Source organism: Triplophysa rosa, linkage group LG1, assembly GCF_024868665.1.
Source record: "Triplophysa rosa linkage group LG1, Trosa_1v2, whole genome shotgun sequence".
Lineage (NCBI taxonomy): Eukaryota > Metazoa > Chordata > Actinopteri > Cypriniformes > Nemacheilidae > Triplophysa > Triplophysa rosa.
In genome coordinates, this window is record NC_079890.1 from 8,966,899 (window position 1) to 8,993,066 (window position 26,168).

Sequence of the window (26,168 nt, forward strand, 5' to 3'; positions counted from 1 at the left end):
ATGACCAAGCCAGTACCGAACCCAGCAGGCGATGGAGGAGTCGAACGAGGCTTCAGGAGCCGTCAGGCTCACGTCCTGTTCGGCTTCCGCCAGAGGGGGACCCCCGTGAAGGACTTCGCCATGGACTTCCTGTCCACCGCGCGCTATCGGGGTTCACCGAGGCAGAATTGAAGGTAATCTTCAACAGCTGCCTCGATGAAACCTTCGAGCCAGTGAGATGCGCCGGTTGAGACCCCTGGGCTTCGTGGACAGGTCCAATCGCGATGAATCGTGAGGAGCCAGGGGAATGTCCATGGCGGAGCCTCTCACGGGGCTGGCGGCTATCCCCGAGGGTGGTCCCTTGCAGGTCGGGGTTTGGGCACGCCACGCCATCCTCCTCACCCTCTGCAGCCTTCCCCGTCCACCCCTCGTTGGCAAGCGGGGGAGGCGAGCATCCTGGGGGTCCACTCTGAGGAGTCCCAGCCGGAGCCAGCCGTGCCCGTTTCCTCTTCCTTCAGCGACCCCAGGCGGGTGCTCGCGAAGAAGAGAGGCAGCGGCCGGTGCAGGCCCTCCCAGTCCGGTGCAGCCGGCGTCCAGTCCGGTGCAGCCGGCATCCAGTCCGGTGCAGCCGGGTCCAGTCCGGCGTCCAGTCCGGCGCAGCCGGGCCAGTCCTGGTCCAGTCCGGTGATCCAGCCGGCGTCCAGTCCGGTGATCCAGCCGGCGTCCAGTCCGGTGATCCAGCCGGCGTCCAGTCCGGTGGTCCAGCCGGGTCCAGTCCGGTGGTCCAGCCGGGTCCAGTCCGGTGATCCAGCCGGCAGTGCAGTCCGGTGATCCAGCCGGCGTCCAGTCCGGTGTCAGCCGGTCCAGTCCGGTGCCAGCCGGCGTCCAGTCCGGTGATCCAGCCGGCGTCCAGCCGGCTGATCCAGCCGGCGTCAAGCCCTGTCCAGCCGGCCTTCCAGCCGGCGTCAGCCCTGGTCCAGCCGGCGTCAAGCCCTGTCCAGCCGGCCTTCCAGCCGGCGTCAAGCCCTGTCCAGCCGGCCTTCCAGCCGGCGTCAAGCCCTGTCCAGCCGGCCTTCCAGCCGGCGTCAAGCCCTGTCCAGCCGGCCTTCCAGCCGGCGTCAAGCCCTGTCCAGCCGGCCTTCCAGCCGGCGTCAAGCCCTGTCCAGCGGCCTCCGCGGACTCCCAGGCCAGAGTCTGTCCCCCCCAGGACTCCCCCTAAGTCCCCCAGGACTCCGCGCCCTCGAGGCAGCCGGGGACTGGACTATCTTTTCCCCACCCCATGGACTGCCCCCTATGGCCCTTGTTTGGCCCCCCCCCTCCCTTGTTTGTTATTTTTTTAAGTCCACCCAATCCCTTTGTCTTTTGTCTTGTCTGCCTCTGTTCTTGTTCCATGTTTGTCTGGTTTTGTCACTGTCTCAGTCGTCTTGTCTCGTCGTCTACCCCTTGGTGAGCACCTGGAGGTGCTCATTAAAGGGGGGGCTTCTGTCATGGCTCTGCTTCATTTAGTCATGTTTTTCTTGGTCCTGTAGCAGAGTCATGACAAAGCCTTTGGTTATGTGTGGAGAGAAACATATTATTGTCAATATGTTGACAATATTTGACAATAATATACGTTCTCTCCAGTGTCTCGTCTCTGTTCCCGCCATCTCGTTTCCTCGTTATCTTTCCCTGAGTGTTTAATTACCCACACCTGCCCTGTGTTAATTATCCCTCGTTTGTCTTTCCTTTATATACCCTCTTGTTTCTTTGTCTTGTGTTGGTGGATTGCTTGTACGTTCTATGTAGTTCTGGCTGTTCGTGATGTTACCTTGTCTATTGGATTCCCTTGTTTTATGTCGTGCATGTCATTTAGTCTTAGTTGTTTGATGAATTGTTTTGTTTAATCCTGTTTCTTTGTTTTATCCCCAGCGTGGGAAGTTTTGTTTTAAAGTTCACCTCAGTTCTTTTGGCTTTTTCCCCATCGTGGGTTTTTTATTTTATAATAAAGTATTGTGTGTTCGCTACTGCTGCCTGCGCTTGGGTTCTTCTCCTGCCACAGTTCGTGACAGGGTCACCATACTTGACAAATACATACTTCACTTGACCACAATCTGCGGCGGGTTTCACGCACACACTCTTAACAGTGTTTTTAAACACATCATTTGTTTATCCATGTCACAGACATATAAAATAATCACATAAGTATGCCTAAGTTATTATGATCAAGACACTAAACATCGTTCTCGTCTATTTGGGTTGGTTCGGCTGCAAGTGACAGCACAACGTTTCTTTGGTTCGGCCATAAATAGCATGCTTACTGACATCAGCTTTTAGCAACATGACATGAAAATAAACAAATGATGCGTTTAAAACACTGCTGTGTAGGCTTGTTGCGATAGTCACCGGTGATACACGTCTACCGATTACATCACTTGTCCACCGCGGCACTGACCCCCCACCGTCATTTAGCATTTTTATAGTAATTATTACTTAGTTTAGTTAAAGACCAAACTGTTGCGCGTCTGAATGCTGCTGCATTCAAGCTGAACAACGAACGAGCACAGGACAAAGAAACAAGAGGGTATATATAGGGAACACAAACGAGGGATAACGACACAGGGCAGGTGTGGGTAATCAAACACTTAGGGAAGGATAACGAGGAAACGAGATGGCGGGAACAGAGACGAGACACTGGAAAAACACATGAGAGGTATAAACATCTCATGGTCTTCCCACATAAAACCCAAGAACTCTGCCCCGATCCCACCACACGACTAGAATTTCATAAACAAGACGGTGGGACCGTGACACCAATATGACATTTCCCACGCCTTATGCATGACAGGGGGAGCAGTCAGGAATATGAATAGAGGAAAGGAGGTCTGAGTTTTCGCTGGGTTTGGTAGGCATCCCCTGTGTTTGGGGGATAAATGAATACATTAAATAAAATTGTAAAATAGGTTATCTAACGTAAATGTTTTTTTTATTTCGTTTCTTATTTATTTTTTGCTTGATGTGTGGTGTGATTATTCGTTTTGTAACGTCTGTGTTTAATATAAGCAAATGTCATTGCAATTTATTTGTGGTTTTGTGTGTTTTTATTAAGAAAGATATTGATCACCATTAATTCAAGCAATTGCTGTTTTTACACGTCTATTAACCGGTGGGAAAATTTCTGTTAAAACCAGTTCATGGCAGTCACAAATAGCCTATGCAAGAGTAAACTTTCTGGTGTATTTGTCTTCTGCTCCGCAGTCAGACACGCTTCGGACAGACGAGAGAATTGTGATAATGATGGGGTTTTCCTTGAAGTTGTACCGGGTAGATAAACTGGCTGGATTGCGTTTACATTACACTGAGATCCGATCACAATGCGTCCTCGACTACCTCTGGATCAGGACACGCTGATGGGATAACATTTCGATCAGAAGCGCGTTTACACAATGTGTATATTTTTAAAACCTAAAATCTTCATTCCAATTTAAAACCTTCTTTGGCCACAACAGAAGTACAGCTAATAGTATGGTAATAATTTCTAGGCGCTTATCCACGCGTACGTTATTCAGGCGCTTATCCACGCGTATGTTATTCAGGCGCTTATCCACGCGTACGTGATTCAGGCGCTTATCCACGCGTACGTTAATCAGGCGCTTATCCACGCGTACGTTAATCAGGCGCTTATCCACGCGTACGTTATTCAGTCGCTTATCCACGCGTACGTTATTCAGGCGCTTATCCACGCGTACGTTATTAAGGCGCAAAATACAAAATATGCATTTCTCAGTTTCGCCGCCGCCATGCCACCGCCTACACTGAGCTCAGCTTCGACACGTGACCGTGTCGTCTAATGTCTAAAATTATACGTCTGACGCTTATATACTATAGGATTTTGGCCAGACGGCTAGCGAGCGTATACACGTCAGTTCTCCTCTCAGTTAGCAAAGCTATCCACAAAAAGTTCAGTTATCACACCCCATAAAGCACGTCCGCCTGCGACGTCTCGCGCACTTCGAGCGCAGCTCCGACACCTGACCGTGACATCTGACGTCTCATATCTTACGTCCGACGCCTGAATTCAATGGGATTTTAGCCAGACGGCAGGCGAGCGTGTACACGTTTGTTCTCCTGTCAGTTTGCTTAGTGAGCGGCAGAAATTGCACATTGTACACCTCATATCCGTGCGGCACAAGTTGCACAGTTTTAAAGTCAGACGTGTCTCTCGGTGCATGCATCTCTCCATGCAGCACAAGGTGCGCAGTTTTAAAGTCAGACGTGTTTTGCATGCCTCTCTTCAAGCTGCGCAGTTTTAAAGTTTTAAAGTTTAAATGACAAAATTAAAGATTATATTAGTAAAACCCAAAAGTACATACCAGGCTAAATAACCTGATTTGGTGGTTTATTTAGTTCAGAGGTGGGTAACGAAGTACATTTACTTGAGTACTGTACTTAAGTACACTTTTTGAGTATTTGTACTTAAGTATTACTTTTTCTGTTTACTTTTTACTGTACTTCACTACATTTGAATGACAAATATCTCACTTTTCATGGCACAAAAAATGATTTCCTTGGCAGACCCTCCCCTCGCTCCCACGTTTGGGAGAGACAATTGTCAGTTGCTTCTAATATGACACACCTGAATCAACTCACCAGGTGTGTTAATTATGGAGACATTCACAACATTTTGGGAGAAGGCTAATGAGTTCAGATGTGTATACTTTTCCCATATCTGATTTACTTATCATAAGCAAAAGATGTAATTACATTTATATCCAATTAATCAAAAAAATAATCGTCCAACTAATCGATTATCAAAATAATCGTTAGTTGCAGCCCTAGTTTGTTTGTTCACTGCATTTCGGTGATTAATGTTATACAAACGGTCGATATGACGCTGGATTTGCAGATTGTTTGAAACTGATAGATGGAGCTGTCCCAGCGTTAAAAGATGCTGGTCAAGAACCACACGCGTAAGTGAAACTGAGTCAAATGTCTGTTTTGTTGGCAATCAGCACATATGTGCATAAGGTAAGCAGCACAAACTTGTAGTCAATCAACAGTTCTGCAGGAATAATGCAGAACCCCCCCCCTCATGACTTCAGGACGCTGTCTGTTTTCGGAAATAAACGTACAGCTGTATCTGTCTTTTATAAATGTGATCAAACTAAAGACTCTTCGAAGATACGAAGTGTACAATACTACTTTATAGGTACTCAAGATTAACATGAGATTGGCAGAAACTGCGTGCGTTACATCCGCTTTAACACTATCCCTCCTAAATAGTATTTCAAATTAGAATTAGTGTGTCCCAAGCTGTTGTATGTTAAAAGAAGTAAAATCTTTGGGAAACCTGAACACATTTTAAGTATACGTTTTATAAGTGCAGATCGATGCAGACCCACAAGTCATTGCCTGAGTTTAATAATGCAACACTAAACTAATAAATTAATTACATTCTGCTTAAATATGTGAATTTTTACTGTACTTCATGTATATGTATCACCTTTAGGTACTTGACGAGTTCAGCAAGATTTCCTGGTGACATTGACCTCATCAGCTGACAATGCTGGAAGAAATTGTGGAGGTGCAAATCCTAAAGAGGAATTATAAGGTACTTCAGTGCCAGATTGTTTCTTCCCTTTACATTCGACTGAATTTTTCTCATCAAGGTATTGTGAAAATATGATCGTTTTCAACAAGACAAAACCAAAAAAAGGTTAAAAAATACTATCCGTCAAATTAAAATGAGCTAAACAATCCTTATTTGAGATGCACATACCTGAGTGTAAATTGTTGATGCTACATGTATTCGCACTTTGAATAGCGTTTTGGCATTGTCGACCCATTTGATGTCCGGGGAGGACTGCAAATAAAAATGTGAATAAAAATAAACAATTTAATGTAAGAATGAACCACTAAATTAGCATATCAATGAAATTAATCAATACAAATATGTTATAAACACGCTGCAAGTGCTAAAAGAATGTCTTTGCCTTCTTTGACTCCTGGCTTTTTTCATACATGTAACCAGTAGGTAGATTTGTAGATACAGGAAGCTGTAATTCAGATGAATGTATTCTGCCATCCTTAAGTAAAGGAGCCCAGGAATAACCCACTGCAAAAAGCAAAAGTTAATAGTTTATTCTTTATATACACACGCACGCACACACTTTCACACACACAGGCCTACCCAGTGTCTCCACTGCCTCTCTCTTCTTGGTGGTGGTTTTGTTACTAAGCTCACAGCTTATATGGTAGAAGGTGAAAAGAATGTGATGCTTCTCATGAATGTGAACAGGAAGCTCGATTTTAATCTACAAAAGAGAATAAATGTTTAAAATGTAAGTCAATATTAAATAGTAATAGTAAATCAATATTAATGTACATATTTTTATCTCCATGTGATAAAAACAGGCAAAAACTTGTGAATGATAACTCTTGAATGTCAAGAATGTCATTCTCTTTCTTGTCACAAGTCGGCAGTAAAATGCCACTTTCCAATGAGATACATGTGCACTTTAACCTCAAGTTCTTAAAGGTAGAGTTCACCCAAAAATGTTGATTATTTACACACGCTTACTTTATTCCAAACCTTTACACTGTACACGTTGGTGAGAATAAATAATGACAGAATTTTCATTCTTCTGTGAACTTCGGACATAAACAATGCTATAGACCATTTTGGAAGACGTAAACAACGCTGGTCCAGATGAACTATTTCAGTTTATCACGTTTGAAGAAAATACAACATTTATAATCGCAATGTTAAGCTAATATACTTACAATTATTTTTTTTGAATATGTGAGATCTAAAAAGAATTAGACTAATAGAAACTAAAACCGTAAATGCTTTTGGACCAGTCTATACAACAGCAGCTGAAAATGCCAAGATTTCCCAAACAAGTAACTTGCGTAATGCACAAGACAGTCGAAGTCATAGCTTGTGGGGATCTGCTTTGCTCCGTACGCGTTGTTGTCTTGTGACTGATTCATCTTGAATGAACAGTCTGTCTTTAATTTCTTCCCTCAGGGTCCAGTGAAGCCCAACAGGATGTATCTTTGGAATGATTCAGATACTCACATCCGTGTGAAATAATTTAACATTAGTCATCAATATTATAATATTTAATTAGTTTTGAGTTGATAATAAAAGTAATTAAAAGTAATCAGTTTCCTGTCAGCTTTAGGTCTCAATGACTGCATAAAATAACACGCATAGCACATGAATCCTACCTCATCATAAAACTCTGGACACTGGTTGTGATGCAGAACTGCAGCAAATGCACTGGTGGTGAACAGTGGCGCTCCTGGTTTGCCATAGATGCACTAAAAGCAAAGAGTAGTCAATCTGCTATCAATATCCCTTTCAATATTGTGATGAACATTAAATATTAAAATACAGATGGAAAATGCTGGGATCACACATAAAGCACACACACTCACCTTTACGGGACCAGCCCCCTCTTCATCTGAATCCTTGAACTGGACACACACAGCGATGTTCCGGGCCTGTGAGAACAACAAAGAGTTATTATTAACCTATAATAAAACTAGAAAATTATGAATAATTTCTTCATAACAAAAGAAAATGTCTGTTTAAATCTACTGTCTCTCAGATGTTTCTGAAAAAACACCCAAAAATATTATCTCATTATGAACTCAAATATGTCTAAAATCAACACAAATCTAGATGTTTTACCATGATGTAATAATGATGACACAAATGTCTTGGTGGTATCTCTGATTGCAATAAAGTACAGTAGGCCTGCATGAACAGACACAGGCAGGCATCCAGAATTATGAGCTTTCCAGCAACAAGGGAGGAAGCAATTAACCTTAAGATTGTGCAATCAGAGATAAGATCTTTTGTGAATTGATTATGCATAGAATCCCGGAGGCTTTAAACAAAGCCTCATGTTTGAAAACACGTAGGCAGACATTGTTACAGCTCTCAGGGACTTCTTGTTGTTGTACCGCCACCCACAGCTTCCCAGTTTCACTAATTACAGATTGTGCTTTCTGAAGTGTGAGAAATCTCGCCTTGGCAAAGCTCTTTTGATTGTCGTATTTGAGCTGCTGAGGATAGACATAGAGATGATTCTTGTAGATGGTGAACGGGTGGTTGTACTTGGCCTCTTCGGGGTAAAACTCCTCCACTTCCACAGAAACCCTCTCACACTGCTCATCAAATGGCTTTACCGCAATATATGAGGACGTGACAGAGTCTGTGAAGATTAATATAAACTGTTTATCACACTTACTACAGATAACACAGCCATGGAAAAAAAAACTAAGAGACTGTTTCAAAATTATTTGCAGTTTTTCTTAAATAACTTAAATAACTATTTATAGGTATGTGTTTAGGTAAAAAAAATGTTTGATTCTCTGAATTACTAACAATATTTCTCCCAAATTTTAAATAGAAATATTATTTCTATTTTCATTTATTTGCAGAAAATGAACCCGAGAAACGGGTCAAAATAACAGAAAATATGCTCTGTATTTTTTCAGACCTCAAATAGTTCAAAGAAAACAAGTTCTTATTCACTTTTAAGCAATACAACACTAATATTTATATGTATGTAATATGTATTTAGGAAAAGCTAAAAAAAATAACAATGTGATAACACAGTTTTCATGTGTCTTGTCATGCAGTCGGTCTTTCACATTGCTGTTTGATTTTGTTGAAATTCAACAGACACTGGACTGGAATGACCACAATACATCTAGAAATGCTGATTAAATGAAAATTTGGAATGGTCTCTTATATTTTTTTCGCGGCTTTATAGTCTTATTTAGTTCCTTAGTTAAGGAACATTCTGACATTCTGTTTGATTAACTGCAGATTAATGTAAATTGTGTTACCCAGATTTACTAGAGATGATAGCAAATATTGAATGAACAGAAAAGCAAACTCACTTGACAGATCTGGAGGTACACATTCAACGGTGATATTAATTTGTCCAGAGATTATCTGCTGTTTGTTCTTCTCTGGTCTAAAAGATTTTTATAAAATAAAATATTTTTACTCTTTATTTGTCCTAGCAAAGTCAACATAAGTAAAAAACAACATTTTTTACAAAATCTTTGTGAAAATAACAATCTATTTCTTATAAACACTTATTTAAAAACCGGCCGTTTATTTTATTATTTTGATCTTAAAAGTACCCCAATACTTTTGGGGGGTCACTCTATACAGCGCACATGATAACACTCACTTCTTGAGATCTGTCAGCAGTTTGATGTGATCTTCTGTGGATAACTTGCTACTGTCTTGGCGGTAGAGTGGAGAGAACTTCCCGTCCGTGTATAAAGTGCCTTGAGCATCTTTAAACACCTGTCTGAACCAAAGAAACACATGGGCCTCAGCGGCGTAACTGAAAGCTGAGAGGTACGTAAAGCACTTGAAACATGACCAAAATATTTTCCAGAAGCCTAAAGCTGTTTCAGAAAGTGCATACTTAGTAGTGAATTGTCAGGCAGCTTTACTTGATTCTTGTTAGCCCTGTTAGAGCCTGTGTGGGTGTTTGTGTGGCTTACCTGGCAGCCCAAGCGAAGGGCATTCGGTACTGGCCCAGCCGCTGACATGTCTGTTTGGCAGTCTTCAGGACCTTCTGTACTGTCTGAGAAAGAGACACGGTTGAAACAAGCATGGAAATATTCTACAAAACTATTTAAAGTCATAAAGTGGACACGATTTAAGCTAACAACAAAACATTAGACATTATAAATACATACAATGTATTTATAATGAATATGACACTATATACTGTACTATTAGTTAGTATTTGTTTATACTGATATTTCTCCAGGAACACATGCATGTATTATTCAACAGCAGAGGCAGGAACAGACCTTGCTCATGTCTGAGGTCTTAATATAAGGCTCAGCACAGTGCGTGATTCCGTTCTGTAAAACCTTCTCCACCCGTGCCAGCACGAAGATGTCTGTGTGAGGGTTGGTAACTGAGAAGATCCCCTAGACAACACAAAGGAACATGCGGTGGGTCAAAACATTTGACCAATGGCAATTTACTGCTGTTTACTGAGAAACAATATATCTTAAAGGGAAAATTCTGTCATCATTTACTCACCCTCGAGTTGTTTCAAATCTGTATAAGCTTCTTTGTTCTGTTGAACACGAAGAAAGATATTTGGAAGAATGTTAGCAACTGACAGTTCTGGGAAACCATTGACTACCATAGTAGGAAAAGGTATTTTATAATTTTTTGTTCTGTTGAACACAAAAGAGGGTATCTTGAGGAATTTAGGAAAGCAAACCCTTCTGGGAACAAAAAATTATAAAATACCTTTTCCTACTATGGTAGTCAATGGTGTCCCAGAAATGTCAGTTGCTAACATTCTTCCAAATATCTTTATTTGTGTTCAACAATACAAAATATACATATATATATTTATTAGGGGTGGGAATCGCAGGGTACCTCCCGATATGATTCGATGCGCTATACAGGACTCACAATACCGATAATATCACAATGCGCCGATTCTGCGATAATCGATATATCGCTTGGAAATTCTATAACAATACATCACGACATCTGTAAATGAAGGGAAAAAAGATGAGCATCTATTAGATGAGCATTTTTAGTCTGTCTTTAGGTTTGTTTATTCTTGCGCTTGTCTTTGGACTGTGAGTCTCTGGTGACTCCACATGCATCTCCCAAAACGGGGGTTTGCGGCTCGTCACGTCAAAGCACTCACGCTATGAGGATCATCGCGCATTTCAACGCAAGTTTCGCCTCGGCTCGCCTAAAGTTGAACTTTATAAAAACTATTAAAGCTTTACAAAACAATATGACTTCTGAAATATGTGAGAATGAGCTTTTTTAATATGCACGCGCAGATACCTGCAACCCTGCACGAGCACTGCGGGTGAGAGAGAAAGCGCCGGACTGGAGCGAATCACGAAACTACAGACTGAAAGAAGGTCAAAAGAGTATTCCCAACTTGCAGAGCGCCGAGTTAACCGATTTAAAAGACGCTGGCGCATCTCTAATTTGTTGTTGGTCCACCATTATGCTCGTATTTGTTCTCCGCTGTGAATTACAATTTACGTTCATCTGACCATCCGTAATCTGGGAGCGTCACCACAAGAAATATGTGGGTAGTGCCGTTCTGGTAAGCACAGTGTAGGTATGAATTTAGATCTTTTGTATTTGAAAAAAAATCGATACTTTGTGCCAGAGTATCGATAATGTCTCGTGGGCTGAAATGTCGCGATAAATCGCCATATCGATTTTTTTCCCACCCCTAATATTTATAGATTTGCAACAACTAGAGGGTGAATAATTGATGACAGAATGTTCATTTTTGGGCGGAGTATCCCTTTAAACTGGTATAAATGCTGGTTGTTTAAAAGGGAATAGTTTCTTACTCTACAATGCACAACATCCATGCATTAACATGTATACTAGTGCCTACTATTAAAAATGAGATAATACTAGATGCAGATATTACTTCTTCCACCATGGTTAATCCACCACACTGGAAATGATCAAGTGCAATGTGATCAACTGTACACTGCACATTGCAACAAATATAGGCTCATCCAATTGTCCAATGCAAACAGAAAATATGCACATTGTGCACAGTATAGAAAAAATGTTGCAGTGTGGTTTTATGCTATTCCAAATGTAGCACATCATCCAGAGTTCTCATGAGACTGTAGATTATCAAAGCAATGCACTGAAGAAGTGGTTGGATTTGCTTCTGTGATGCAGGAAAGCAAGTATCATGATATTTTGTGATATATGAAAAAGGATAGCTTTACTGGTATTTAGTAAAAAACACACTCTGGGTTTAAGGTGTAAATGGGTGTGGCGGGGGTACAGATCCAGGATCAGCTTGCCTTGGAAACAGCCCGGCAGCTAGCGCTGAACGCACACCTGGAGCCGATTAGCTGCCAGGCATATAAGACACGTGAGCACAGCACAGCATTAGGCGAGCTGATTCTCACTCGACTAATGCTGTGTTTGTCATGCATTCTCACAGAATCCAGAATCCAGCGGACAGACAAAGACTGCCTGCACCAGAGCACTCCGGGGATCTTCACTCACACATTTCTGCACTTGAAAATGAAAACCTCCCTCTGGGGTTGCTTGAATCAGCTGTCTTGTGTCAGTGCCTTCTCTTACCGTGCCACATGGGGTAAAGCTGAGTGTCTGTGGGACAATAAATATGGCAAAACATTTTTGCTCGGTCTGTTCTAAATATTTTTGTCCATTTCTTTTTTTTAAAGGTTATTTATGCAATTTAGGTAATTTAATCATTAGCATTGTTGGACATTCTTTTATGTATTTTTCACAATCTTTGATGCTTATGATACAACAGGATGTCTCAACGATACAACTACAGCATGTTTGGAGGTTGAGCAGTGTTTGGACCGAAAGAGTACTGTACAAACTATTTTTGAGAGTGTGTCATTGGGGAAGGAACTTAAATCACAGGCTGCTGAGGCCGCTTTTAATAGGCCTCTTTGGAACAGTTCTATATAATTTCACAGAACCATGCCCTTCATAGTGTTTCTCGCATTCTCTTTTTAAACTGTGTGTACGTCTTTCTCTTTCTTCCTAATAATAAATAAGATCCTGACAGCTCCCTCAGGCAACTGACTCCATGTGAGCTTTTCTGTGTTGTGCATCAGTTCCAGTAAAGCCACATCACATTTCCCAGGCTGCCAACCGAGTCTTGAGACCGTCATGCAACTGGCTATGATTTAATGTTTGGCGCTGCTGCTGTGAAACAGTGCTGTGTTAATAGTTAGAGCTGCTTCTGCCCTGCCCTGAGAACTACGTATAGCAGTGCTTCTCGTCTGGTGATATACAGGCTCCGATAGTCATGGACAACAGGAAAAAGCAACGCTAAATGCAGACAACAATATAAAAGTTGTTTAGGAGTTAGGATAGCGAAATAAATCCTGCTTTTTCAATGCATGTTTTAATTGGTAAGCGCTAATACTAATGTAATATCGGCTTCAGTTTTTGTGTTAGATGGAAACCAATCTTCTATTGTTTATGCAATTACAAAATGAATTTTCTCAATATATTCAATCATGTTCCCCTGATGATATTTTTATTATTATATTCTAAACCGTCTATTTTAATTTGAATAATTTAAATCAAAGCCCCACATTAAGTTGCGCGCGTCTGTTCCTGACCCAATCAGGAGATGGCACCTTTGGAGGGAAAGTTAATTGTCTTTGTCTTCCAACATTTTGCACGTGGAAGCTGATTGGATGTTCACTAAGAAACTTCTAAGAGTTTAATAAAACTAATATGAAAAGAGAGTTACCAAAACACAACAAACATTAAGGAAATCATAAACGCAGCTCATAGACACCAAACATGATCTACATATCATCTTGGTTAAATGAGCTACTACAAATCTAATAATTCTAGTAGTTATACACACATTCATTCAAACTACTTTGAGATAATGTTTAAGACAGACAGACATAACAACAAGAACATCGATACATGGAAAGGTTATAAATGAATATATGTACATTTCTATATAGATGTATTTAGGATTGTATGTATGTCCCCAAAGAGAGCTCATCTTCCTACATTCCATTTGGTCGTAAAATACTCTTATCTTGATGGTTTGGTGTGGGTTGCTATGGTCCCCAGAGATCTGGTCCTGCGCCTAGGTGTTAGTTGCAGATTAGTAGACCCCCTGGCGACTAGCTTGCTGGTTGGGTGAGGGGTGTTTATGTATATTTAAGAAATATAACTAGTTATTGCATGTCTGATTGGTCTCAGGCACTACAACGGGCAAAACGCTCTTCAGAGCATTTCATAAATAGGTTATCTCATTCAGCAAAGAAGTGAAAACGTGACGATGTTTTCTATCACAGGATGTTTGTCCTGTGTCAGTTGCCGTGGTGCTTCGAAAATGAGGGGAAAGGGGTGGAGTGAGCCGTATTATTAGTGTTAATTAATATAACAGGTCTGACCCAATCGGTCCGGTGTCATTTCCTTCACCATAGTAGGAAAAAATTGCGATCTCTAACAAAGATTGACATTTGCACATGCACTAGCAGACCTCCGTTACACTTCGATCGATCCGCATGTCTTTAACTGATGAAGTGAAGTTGACGCCATTATTACTGTTTATTGCTAAAAGCTAAAGCTTATGAATACACTGCACTGAGAGGGGGACCGACCAATCACAACAGCCTGAGAAGCATAAACTCGCTGATATTCTGTGGGTGGGACATCTTCAGACACGTGCTCTAAGCGGGGAACCAATCAATACAGACCTGGTCAGCTTTACCAATCAGAGCATTTCGGAAGGAGGGATTTTATATAGACCGGAAGAAATCCAGTCGTTTTGTTAGAAGAGGGACTGCGGTGAACAATATGACTTGAAATATGTGAAATATAAAGCGTTTTTTGAAACTATAAACAGGAACATCCATTGTTAAACACCCAAAAAACATAATCAACAATAAAAAAGAATGGCTCCTTTAACTCCTCAGTTTGTCAGTCTGCTGCCAGTTTCATTTCAAAATCAATGATCAAGCTGTTTTTACACATCCAATCAATTCGCAGTGAAAAAAGCAAGCTACGGCCACTAATTTTCTCCTTTGACATTCCTTTTCACTCTGAAATGTGTCAGAATACGGAAGTTAAAACGACCGCAACTTCCGGGTCACAGGACTTTAAACAAAGTCATTTATTAAGCAGAAGCCTCCATATCATCATAAAATAAGGGGCTTCAGACTCTATGGACTAAAAAATATTTTTAAAATGTGATTTCCTGTTGTATAGACTAAGCTTAATGGAAATGTGGTGTAAAAGTCCATGTAAATGTGATTTCATGCATGTGTGGATGCAAGATGGCAGTGTAAGCAGAAATGCAATGATAAGGAACAATGACAGAAGTCAGCCAAACAATCATTTTTTTAAATCTACGTTTCAGACCATATTGATTCAGAAGCACAAACAAGTTCCACAATGAGTTCCTGTAGCTAGGGTTGCGCTACATTGCGCTAGGGTCGTAGGTTCGATCTCAGGGAATGCAGGGAATATCTTTGGATAACAGAGTCTGCCAAATATACTGTATAAATGTAAATAAGTATCCCTCTCAGCAATGGTGCACAATGCATGAAATAGGCAGGGTTGCCAGTTATTTACAGAAAATGCCACACATTGCAGATTTCTGAAGGTAGCCATAGTTTGTTTTGTCACAATGTAACAAACAGAACGCAGATGTACTGTAGGGGTGCTGGCTAGGGCATTTTCCAGGTGGAAGATAAATCAGGCAAAATACATAAGACAGACACGGTAAATTCTTACCTGAGCAGGGAAATGTAAAAGACACTCTGCGACTCTCTGGAGAGCCGGCAGGCCGTGTCCATTTACCCTGACCGTTTCACTCCTGTCTCTTGCTTCTTGTTCCGTCTGTGTCTGGGGAGAACCTTCTAGAAGCATTTCTCTCACGCACGGTGGATTGAGGTCAACATGGAAGTCTGCAGAGATCTTACAGCCTTTGGACAAATCAAACAAGGCTAGGATAATGAAGAACGGCTCAACCTGCAAGAAGAGAACAGTGGAATGAATGAGGGTTATTACACCCTTTACTAAGACCACCTTCATTTAAACACAATGTTAAGTAGGGATGCACCGAATGTTCGGCCACCGAAAATTGCCAAATATGTGAAGTGGTCAAATAAATTTTACCGAACATGACTTGTGATACGATCAAGCAGCAACCAGCGCAGAGAGAGAGAGAGAGAGAGAGAGAGAGAGAGAGAGAGACACACGTGTGCGATTTATTACTGCCGAAAACATTTTGGCAGTGTGTGTGTGTGGAGCAAAGTCAAAGTGTCAGAGAAAGCAGCACGGGACTTGCCGCACGGAAGTAAATTTCCGAATGAAAGCGTCTTTACCTTTAACTTTACTTAAGACGGAAGCAGGCTGTCTGACAGTAGCCCCGCCACTCGCGACATCCTTTGACATCATACAGTGGTCGCGTGCACACAGTTCCCTGTCATGGCTCTGCTTCCTTAGTCATGTTTTTCTTGGTCCTGTAGCAGAGCCATGACAAAGTCTTTGGTTATGTGTGGAGAGAAACATATTGTTGTCCGTTTGACTATAATATACGTTCTCTCCAGTGTCTTGTCATTGGCCCCATTCCTCTCGTTTCCTCGTTATGTTTCCCTGAGTGTTTAATGTCCCACACCTGTCCCATGTCGTTATCCCTCGTTTGTGTTCCTATATTTACCCTCATGTTTCTTTGTCCTGTGCTCGTGGATACCAGTTCGGGCAGTCCGCAGTCCGGTGATCAGCCGGCGTCCAGTCCGGTGATCCAGCCGGGTCCAGTCGGTGATCAGCCGGGTCCAGTCCGGTGATCCAGCCGGTCCTCGCGTATGCGTTCAGCGGCGTCCAGGCCGTGTCCAGCCGCGTCGTCCTTCCAGCGCCTAGGTCCCATGTCAGCCGCTTCCCAGCCGGCGTCAGGCCATGTCCAGCCGGCCTTCCAGCCGGCGTCAGCCATGTCCAGCCGGCCTCCAGCCGGCGTCAGAGCCCTATGTAAGCGGCTTCCAGCCGGCGTCAGGCCTATGTCCAGCCGGCCTTTGCCTCACGCCGCGTCCGGCTTGTCCGGGTCCGGGCCCTTCCAGCGGCGTCAAAGCCATGTCCAGCCGCCTTCCACGCCAGCCGGCGTCAAGCATGTCCAGCCGGCCTTCCAGCCGGCGTCAAGCCCTGTCAGCCTGGCCTGGGAAACTCCAGGGCCAAGGACTGTTCCCCCCAGGACTCCCCCTAAGTCCCCCAGGACTTCGCGCCCTAGAGCGCAGCCGGGGACTGGGACTTCTCCCCACCCCCATGAACTGCCCCCTATGGGTCTTGTTTTGCCCCACCCCCCTCCATTGTTATTTTTATTGTCGCACCCCAACCCCATTGTCATTTTGTCTTGTTTGCCACTGATTCTGTTCTCCATGTTTTGTCTGGTCTTGTCTTTGTCTCAGTCTGCCTTGTCTTGTCCGTCTACCCCTTGGTGAGCACCTGGAGGTGCTCATTAAAGGGGGGGCCTCTGTCATGGCTCTGCTTCCTTAGTCATGTTTTTCTTGGTCCTGTAGCAGAGCCATGACAAAGTCTTTGGTTATGTGTGGAGAGAAACATATTGTTGTCCGTTTGACTATAATATACGTTCTCTCCAGTGTCTTGTCATTGGCCCCATTCCTCTCGTTTCCTCGTTATGTTTCCCTGAGTGTTTAATGTCCCACACCTGTCCCATGTCGTTATCCCTCATTTGTGTTCCTATATTTACCCTCATGTTTCTTTGTCCTGTGCTCGTGTATTGTGTATTGTGTTCCGTGGATGTGCTACGTTGTGTTTGTTTCCTGCCCGTGTGTTGAGTCATTGATTTCGTGTTTGGATTACCCTTTTTCCTTGTGAGTTTTGTGTTCCTAACCTGTATGGTCGTGTTTAATGTTAGACGTTTGATCGTGTCCTTAGTTTAGTTTCACTGTTCTTGTTTTCTTTTTGCCCCCTCGTGGGAAGTCTTTTGTTTTATTGTATTAGCCTCTGTTTAGCTTTTTCCCCATTGTGGGTGTTTTGGTTTTGTGTTTTCGTGCAAATAAAGCCATTTGCTAACCCCCTCACTGCCGGCCTGCATTTGGGTTCTTTCACCATCATTCGTGACAGTTCCCTGTACTAAACTTGTCAAAGTATGTTATGTGCATCCTGGCCACGAGTGCACCTTCTGAGAGAACAGTCAGCTTTTGTGGGCAGAGTTTGGAGGAGAGAGTGAACTGAAATGGTTGTCAGTCAGCATCAGACAGAATTGCTTGCATTGGATGTTTTTTTTTCTCAAATCATTTTGCAATGTAGCCTATAATAATCCAACAGTTTTAGTTTATTCGTATTTTTATCTTATAGGCCTAATGTGGAATGACACTTTTTAATGAACTGTTTTGTTGTAGGGGTACAGAGTAACTTACATTACATTCTTTTAGCAGTCAGTTATAGGCCTAATTAATATAGGCTATTCAATTTTTTGTTTGAATTTACTTTGTTTTGCTTGTTTTTGTTTTATATTAAGTTGTATTGTATTTTATTGAAAAGCAAGACAAATTATAAAAAGCACATTTTGACTATTCAGTTTGTGCAATAGTGAAAAAAATGGCTTAATAAATAGAATAAATGCAAAAAACCATGTTCGGTGTTCTGTATTATTCGGCCTTCGGCCAAGTGTTTCACATCATGTTCGGCTTCGGCCAAGAATTTTCGTTTCGGTGCATCCCTAATGTTAAGCATTAACCTTAACATTTTCAAAGATGTGTTTTATGCTTGTATGAATCATGGGGTTTGTGGCTTGAAGATATTTATGTGTTTATCCAGCTAAGACGGCACTCGGCATGTTTTGAAGGTTTGAATGGTGATTTATCAAAGACTGTCAAAGACTGCATATATGGTTTTGCTAACATGACTGGATGCATTTACCATTACTGACAATAACTTTTCATAGGCAAAACATTTTTGTGTGACTAAACGCAAACTTGGTTTTAGTTTTCTCATACGATCCCACTCATTACAATTTCATCCCCTGTGAATTTCACTATTGGACATGTAGCATTTTTAACCACATCACAAAACAGGACTACTACAGTAAAAAATAAGACACTAAAGAGAAGGATGTAAAGATCAGTGGTCACTCACGTTGGTTAAGACTCCATCAGTCTTCTCACTGACGCATCCTTGCAGACTAAAGGTCAAGTCGTGACAGTTAACCATGATTCTTCGTCCAAAGCGCTCTTCAAATGGCTTGACATCAGGCTCAATGCCTGAGAAATCTAATTTCTGAAGAGAAAGAGGGTGATGTACTGTGTTCATTTACATCATTAGTTTAGAAGTCTTAAACAGTTTCACGCTGGCTGTAATAAACTAACCTGTGTGTCAGGATCAAGGGTGAAGATCTTCTGCCGGCCCTCATTTCTGTTCATTTTATTCAACTGATCTGTTTCTCTGGCATACTAGAGAAAACAAAACAAAACAAAGGTGAATTTGTATGCATTTGTATTACAGTGTTAAAGGGGACATATCATGCAAAATATAATTTTTCATTAAGCTTCTAAAAAATGTATTTAAAGTCTAAAAAGATTAAAATTGAAATTGCACTGCAAACCCACATTTACATTCTGTATCAATGACAAGTCGTTGTGTGCAGTACTCAGCGGCTTGTTGTGTTCAATTGGGCAATAATAAAAAAAGTATTAAGTAGGAAATAGGATAAAAAATAACAGGAAAACCACTAGTAGTAAGTTATGATTGAAGTGCATAAGGTACCTTCATAAGCTCTGGATGAAGACTTCGTCCAAAGCTCTCAGCAAAGTTCTCAGGCTTCCCCTGACTGCTACTGTCGTCATCTGTGTCAATGTTAAAAAGGCTTAATTAACTCTGACTTGGGCACTAATAATTAGAAATATAAAAAAAAAAATTTGGTGCTTGGTGTTTGGTTAATACTTAAGTGGGTAGTTACCAGGGTTACCCAGGTCCCAACTAGTAATACTGCAATAGCGATAGTCATCTTAATCTCCCTTTACACTTTACACCAATTGCAAACTTTAGGAAACATATGAACCCAGACAAGGAAACCAGAGAGACAGTCAGTGAAATGTAATTTTCAAGGCCCTGTGCCACCCCACTATTAGAAACAGTCAGTAAAATAAACACCTGCATGATTTATATATTCTATTTAAACTCCTTACAACAAACAAAAGTAACTGATCCCCAAATATGAATTTGTAAATATTAAGGGTGCAGTATGAAGTGTTTGAGACAGATGGTTCTACAGTAAACGTCACTTTAACTTTTGTTTATACTAGGGATTTTGAATGCGAATTATTGAACTTTACAACACAATTTGTCCTGTTTGTCCTATGGACATCAATGTTTCCTTAAATCATTAACACATCATCTCACATTGAGAGAGCATATCCCAGAATATCACACACACTTGACGGTTTGGCTGCTTTGGTTGTTTGGCCAATAAGCAAGTATTATACAGTACAACCACCCAGGACTCCAAAGTATCATGTCAAACAACATTCACATTTACTTCAGAAATGTTGTTCTGCAATGTTGTGTGTGAGATCTATATATCATGCATATAAGTCATTTTGAGGATTGAGTAAGAACTGTTTCAAACATGTTATTGATAGAATAATTTCACTTCCTCATGAAAGGTCTTAAAACAAGGAAACTATCGGCCCATGTTCATACCAAAGACACTGGGAGTTGTTATGAGTGTCTTTATTGAACAGGACAAAAGAAGCATTCCTTCAGGACTCCTCTATTTGAACAAAACCTCCCTAATGCTTCATTAATCAGAAAAATCTGAGATATCTGCGATAGAGTAAATATTTACTCAGACAACTGGCACACAGGAGTGTGTCTTCTATAATAAAATAACATAAATACACAGACATGCAAAGCAACTGAACTATTAATCTACTAGCCTTGCTTGTAATACAAAGAAGACTTCAACAATTTTCAAAAAGACGACTAAAAACATACATGTTTTTATAGTATTTGAAACTAGCAGAACAGGAACTACTGTATGTACAGGAAGTCGTACAAAGAAGAGTTTCCCTATTTGTTGTTCAAACAAAAGGTTTTTTTTTTTTGATGGTGGATGGCCTTTGGTGATGGTTTCGACATAATGTTTGGACAAAATGAGGAGGGGGATGTGTGAGAACAGCAAATAAGAAAGTGCTGTTTGTTTATATTTTGTTTGTTTATATTTTTGGGTTTATAACATTATTCAAGTAATGATGTTCCATGACAGAATAGCCTAAAGTTCCCTTTCTGTCGGTCTCTCGACGTTGTGTCGAACCGACAGAATGGGGTTTGTCTTGAGAACCTATCATCTTCTGAGTATTTAGAAAAGGCCAATGAAAATTGGCGAATGAAATTTGCATGCCGGGCTCCTCCCCGGATGTCCGGGTATAAGAGGGAAGCCGGCGTGCTCATTCATTCACCTTTTATTCTTCAGAGCCTAAGCATCTGATGAGCACTTCCAGATCTTCGCTGATCTTCCAGATCTTCGCTGGTCTTCCAGATCTTCGCTGGTATCCTGCTGGAATCTACGACGTTGTGCAGCGGACGGTCCCTTCCTGCAACGACTTTCCCCTGGGCGTCTCGGCAGTTCCAGAAGTGTCTGAGCAATATTTCCTTTTTTCTAAAAGAGCAAATTTCTCCAGCGTGGCATGTCCCGCTGTTCTCTTGGGTGCGACGTGCTCATTGAGGAAGGGGATGGACACAATGTCTGTCTCAGGTGTTTGGGTCTCTGGCACGCTGAGGCAGCCTTCGTGGATACATCTTGCCCGCACTGCGGGAAGATGCCTATCCAGACGTTGCGGTCACGGGTGGCGGTATTCTTTATGGGTAAAGCCACCACCTCGACTGTTACCCGATCCGTGACGGCAGTGACTACGGCTTCTCCTCCCCGGGGGTTCTCCCCCGGCAAGGAATCCGTACTGCTAGCCCTAGAACCACCCTCCGCGGGGGCGATGAAGCAGATCAAACCTCTAGTCCCCCTGTCACAGTTTCTGGGAGCCTGGTCTCAGCTTCCCAGACTGTCAGGCTGGCTGAGGAAGACGATCCGTCTCGGCTACGCGATTCAGTTCGCTACACGTCCGCCTAAGTTCCGGGGCGTCCTTTTTACCTCAGTCAGAGGCAGGGATGCCCCCGTACTTCGGGCGGAGGTCACCTCCCTTCTGGTGAATGGAGCGATCGAGCCCGTCCCACCGGCCAAGATGTTCAGCGGGTTCTACAGCCCGTACTTCATTGTCCCCAAGAAAGGCGGGGGGTTGCGCCCTATCTTGGATCTGCGTGTTCTGAACAGGCACCTACACAAGCTGCCTTTCAGGATGGTCACGCAGAAGCGCATCCTGGCGTCTGTCAGGCGTCAGGACTGGTTCATGGCAATCGACCTGAAGGATGCGTACTTTCATGTCTCGATCCTCCCTCGACACCGGCCGTTCCTGCGGTTCGCGTTCGAGGGACGGGCATATCAGTACAGGGTCGTCCCCTTCGGTCTGTCCCTGTCTCCACGTGTCTTTACGAAGGTCGTAGAGGCCGCCCTTCTTCCCCTCAGGGAAGAAGGTGTGCGGGTACTCAACTATCTCGACGACTGGCTCATCTCGGCTCACTCGCGAGATCTGTTGTGTACACACAGGGACCTGGTGCTCCGGCACCTAGATCGGTTGGGGCTGCAGGTCAACTGGGAAAAGAGCAGGCTCTCCCCCGCGCAGAGCATCTCTTTTCTCGGTATGGAACTCGACTCTGTCTCCATGACAGCACGACTGACTACAGAGCGTGCCCGGTCAGTGTTACGCTGCCTGAAGCACTTCAGGCAGCCGGCGGTCTCCCTGAAACATTTTCAGAGGCTCCTGGGGCACATGGCATCCTCGGCGGGGGTGGTCCCCCTCGGGTTGATTCACATGCGACCGCTCCAACACTGGCTACAGAGTCGGGTTCCTTGGAGAGCGTGGCACACCGGCAGCAGGCGTATGGTCATCACGTCCTTCTGCCGGCGCACCCTGACCCCTTGGTCGTCTATGGCCTTCCTACGGGAGGGGGGTCCCCCTAGGGCAGGTATCAAGGTACGTCGTGGTAACGACGGATGCCTCCCTTCAGGGCTGGGGTGCTGTGTGCAATGGGCACACAGTGGCGGGGCGGTGGACGGGCCCCCGCCTGCGTTGGCATATCAACTGCCTAGAGTTGTGGGCTGTGCTACTTGCGCTGAAGAGGTTCCAACCTTTCGTGCAGGGCAAACACGTGCTGGTCCGGTCGGACAGCACAGCTGCCGTGGCTTATATCAACCACCAGGGTGGCATTTGTTCACGGCAGCTAACACGACTCACCCGACGCCTCCTCCTGTGGAGTCAGCAGGTGATCAGCTCCCTGCGAGCCATACACATCCCGGGGGACCTGAACCAGACAGCAGACCGGCTCTCTCGTCAGTGTTCACCTCGCGGAGAGTGGCGACTCCACCCTCACGCGGTTCAGCTCATATGGGAGCAGTTCGCGACCCAGTTGCTGGTAAGTCTCTAGGGCAGCACGACCTGGTCACCAGGTTCCTGAGGGGCGCGAGACGGTTGAATCCGCCTCGCCCGCGCCCCGTACCCTCTTGGGACCTCGAAGTGGTCCTGGAGGGCCTCCAGAGGCCCCCCTTCGAGCCCCTAGGAGAGGCCGATCTTTCTCGCCTGTCGATAAAGACGGCCCTCCTGGTAGCGCTCGCCTCCTTCAAGAGGGTAGGGGACCTACAAGCATTCTCTGTGTCCTCGGGTTGCCTAGAATTCGGGCCTGGAGACTCTCACGTTATCCTGAGACCACGGCCCGGCTACGTGCCCAAGGTTCCCACCACTCCCTTCCGGGACCAGGTGGTGAACTTGCAGGCGCTCCCCACCGGGGAGGAAGACCCAACCCCTTCCGTGTTGTGTCCAGTACGCGCACTGCGCCTCTACTTGGACCGCACGCAGGGCTTCAGAAGCTCTGAGCAGCTCTATGTCTGTTTTGGAGGTCAGCAGAAGGGGAGAGCTGTCTCCAAACAGAGACTGGCGCACTGGATCGTGGATGCCATATCCTTGGCATACCGGTCGCAAAATCGCCCCTGCCCCTTAGGAGTTAAGGCGCACTCCACTCGGGGTGTCGCCTCCTCGTGGGCACTGGCTCAGGGCGCCTCTCTGGCAGACATCTGCAGAGCTGCGGGTTGGGCTACGCCCAATACCTTCGCGAGGTTCTACAACCTCCGCGTTGAACCGGTGTCAGCCCGCGTCCTGCAGGGCAACAGGTAGGACCGGCAGCCGTTGGGCGTACGCCTGCGGAAGCCCTTCCCCCTTCGGGGGGAGCAGTGGCGATCCAGCCTCACTTCTTTCCCCTCGGGTAAAGAACAGGCATTCCATCCATCACTAAGCACCCTTCCAGGGGACAGGCTGGGCAGAGCAGCCCTGCCCCCTTAGGCCGGGGAACAGTTGAGTTATCTCCCACATAGCTCTAACCGGACCTAGTGCTCCAGACGTGGTAACCCCCCCTCCGTGGGCTGTTCCGTCTGATGTATCCTCATGAATGGTTCCCACCTTGGCAACCCATGACCTCCCCAGGTGGACTCCCACCTTGCGGTTAACTCCTGCAGTCCGCACATTTTTCCCATGAGTTCTCCCCTGATGGTGAGACCATGTGGTGTCTCCACTAATTCCTCCCTACGGTAGGTAGTGGCCTCTGCAGCGTTTTTCCCCCAGGGGGAATAATGCTTACCCAGTGGCCCGTACGGTGCCGGGCGGCTTCTCGCCATTTAGAGAATTAGGCCTCCGCCCGTGACGGCCGGCGTTAGGGGGCTTCCCAACTTTTTGTGGAAAGCTCTGGGTCCCCCTTCCTCTCCACTGGAAGGTCATAATTTCGCGCTAGCGTCTTCGTCTGACTCGCCCAGGCCAGTCAACGTCGCTCCGCAGAGATTGTGACGCGGCTCAGTGCTGTGGCGTTTTCCATAGGAACCCCATTCTGTCGGTTCGACACAACGTCGAGAGACCGACAGAAAGGGAACGTCTTGGTTACGGATGTAACCTCGGTTCCCTGATGGAGGGAACGAGACGTTGTGTCCCTCATGCCACAACACTGGCCGCCCACCCCAGCGGTCGGGGGAGGATGCTTTAGGCTCCTCAGACCAAAGGTGAATGAATGAGCACGCCGGCTTCCCTCTTATACCCGGACATCCGGGGAGGAGCCCGGCATGCAATTTTCATTGGCCTTTTCTAAATACTCAGAAGATGATAGGTTCTCAAGACAAACCCCATTCTGTCGGTTCGACACAACGTCTCGTTCCCTCCATCAGGGAACCGAGGTTACATCCGTAACCAAGACGTTTTCAAATGAGAGAAAAATAGCAGATCTTGTGGTTGGAACCACATGATTTAGCCATGAGACTAAATTAACAATATGGTGCAAGTTCAAAAAATTCAAACGTTTCATGCAAGACCATTTTCATTTATTTGTGAAATATTTCTTTCAACAAATTTGAGCTTGCAAGGTCTAGCACAGAGGTGGGCAAACTACGGCCCACAGGTGGTTTTTAAATGTTTTCAATAACATTGCGTTTCAGTTAGGATTTTGGTGAAAATTACTAATTTGATGTAATACAGACAAAATCCACAAATGGCGCGAGTCTGCTATGCAGCATACTATAGTAAAAATGAAAAGAGAGGGAGACATGCGCTATTGCGCTAGCTAGACGGACATGTTTAAATGCTGCGTTCGCGTCTCGTGTCTTTTGAAGTGTCTCGCGCTGAGGCGGGAATTTCTGTTATCAAAAGCGCATATCGAGACACTTGCCCTGAGCGCTGAGAAAGAGATACAGCTGTGACGTAGGGGTCTGCTGTTCTGCAATCGGTCACTATTGCTGAGAAATGCTCTAAGAGAGACTGCTTTTACTTTCAATTCTTATAAATCCGATTTAGCTTAATGGCGGTGTGACACAGACTGTGAAATGGTTCCCGTCATAAGAGCTTGGTTCCAAAATGAGATAACTCCGTTTTAAAAAACAATCAAAAATCATGTATTTTTATTGTGCATTCCAATTATTATCAATCAAAGTGCAGTTGTTTTTTTATTTAAGCCATAATAACTCAAAAAACACAATAAAAACTTGATAACACAATAAAAAACATGATTTTTGAATTTTTTTAAAAACAGAGTTTTAAGTTTACCCTTTTGGTTCAGCCCTCCACTACAGTCCCATTTCTCATGTGGCCCCTTGGGATTAATTGCATGCCCCTGAATTAGAGGAATATTTGAAAATGTCAAGAATAAAAAATTATGTATACTGTAAATTATTCTAATAATGTGTCTTAAATGACAAATTGCGCAAATGTTTTGCCATTTTAATCAATATAAAAGTATTAATAAAACACAGGGTAGAAGGAATTGCATGTACATACTCTACAGTATTTATCAAATTTCAGTTTGGAATAAATAAAAAAAGATTGAATTTAATGTGCGACTAATATGCGGCCCTTAACAAGGATTCGAAAACATGATGTGGCCCTCGAGGTAAAAAGTTTGCCCACCCCTGGTCTAGCACATACTAGGCATCTATATCTTAGAGAATGTAATGTTTTGTGCCTGTGTCGCCCATAAACATGTCTATAGGTGTATGTGTATCAGTGTTCTGTGTTCTTCACAGCGTGTGAGTTAT

The 26,168-nt window shown here is 43.9% G+C and overlaps 1 protein-coding gene across 1 annotated transcript in view; it reads right to left on the reverse strand.

Annotated features, from left to right (window-relative positions):
* The window catches only part of dock11 (dedicator of cytokinesis 11), a 162,538-nt gene that overhangs the window by 102,276 nt on the left and 34,094 nt on the right, over window positions 1-26,168 (reverse strand). The window contains exons 9-23 of the mRNA XM_057345621.1: window positions 19,262-19,341; window positions 18,865-18,948; window positions 18,635-18,775; window positions 15,275-15,511; window positions 9,811-9,933; window positions 9,496-9,578; window positions 9,174-9,296; window positions 8,875-8,951; window positions 7,996-8,180; window positions 7,399-7,464; window positions 7,189-7,281; window positions 6,146-6,269; window positions 5,949-6,070; window positions 5,735-5,818; window positions 5,459-5,548 (exon numbers count right to left, since the gene is read on the reverse strand). Of these exons, the coding sequence (XP_057201604.1) occupies window positions 5,459-5,548; window positions 5,735-5,818; window positions 5,949-6,070; window positions 6,146-6,269; window positions 7,189-7,281; window positions 7,399-7,464; window positions 7,996-8,180; window positions 8,875-8,951; window positions 9,174-9,296; window positions 9,496-9,578; window positions 9,811-9,933; window positions 15,275-15,511; window positions 18,635-18,775; window positions 18,865-18,948; window positions 19,262-19,341 (1,712 nt within the window). The remainder of the gene's footprint in view (window positions 1-5,458; window positions 5,549-5,734; window positions 5,819-5,948; window positions 6,071-6,145; window positions 6,270-7,188; window positions 7,282-7,398; window positions 7,465-7,995; window positions 8,181-8,874; window positions 8,952-9,173; window positions 9,297-9,495; window positions 9,579-9,810; window positions 9,934-15,274; window positions 15,512-18,634; window positions 18,776-18,864; window positions 18,949-19,261; window positions 19,342-26,168) is intronic.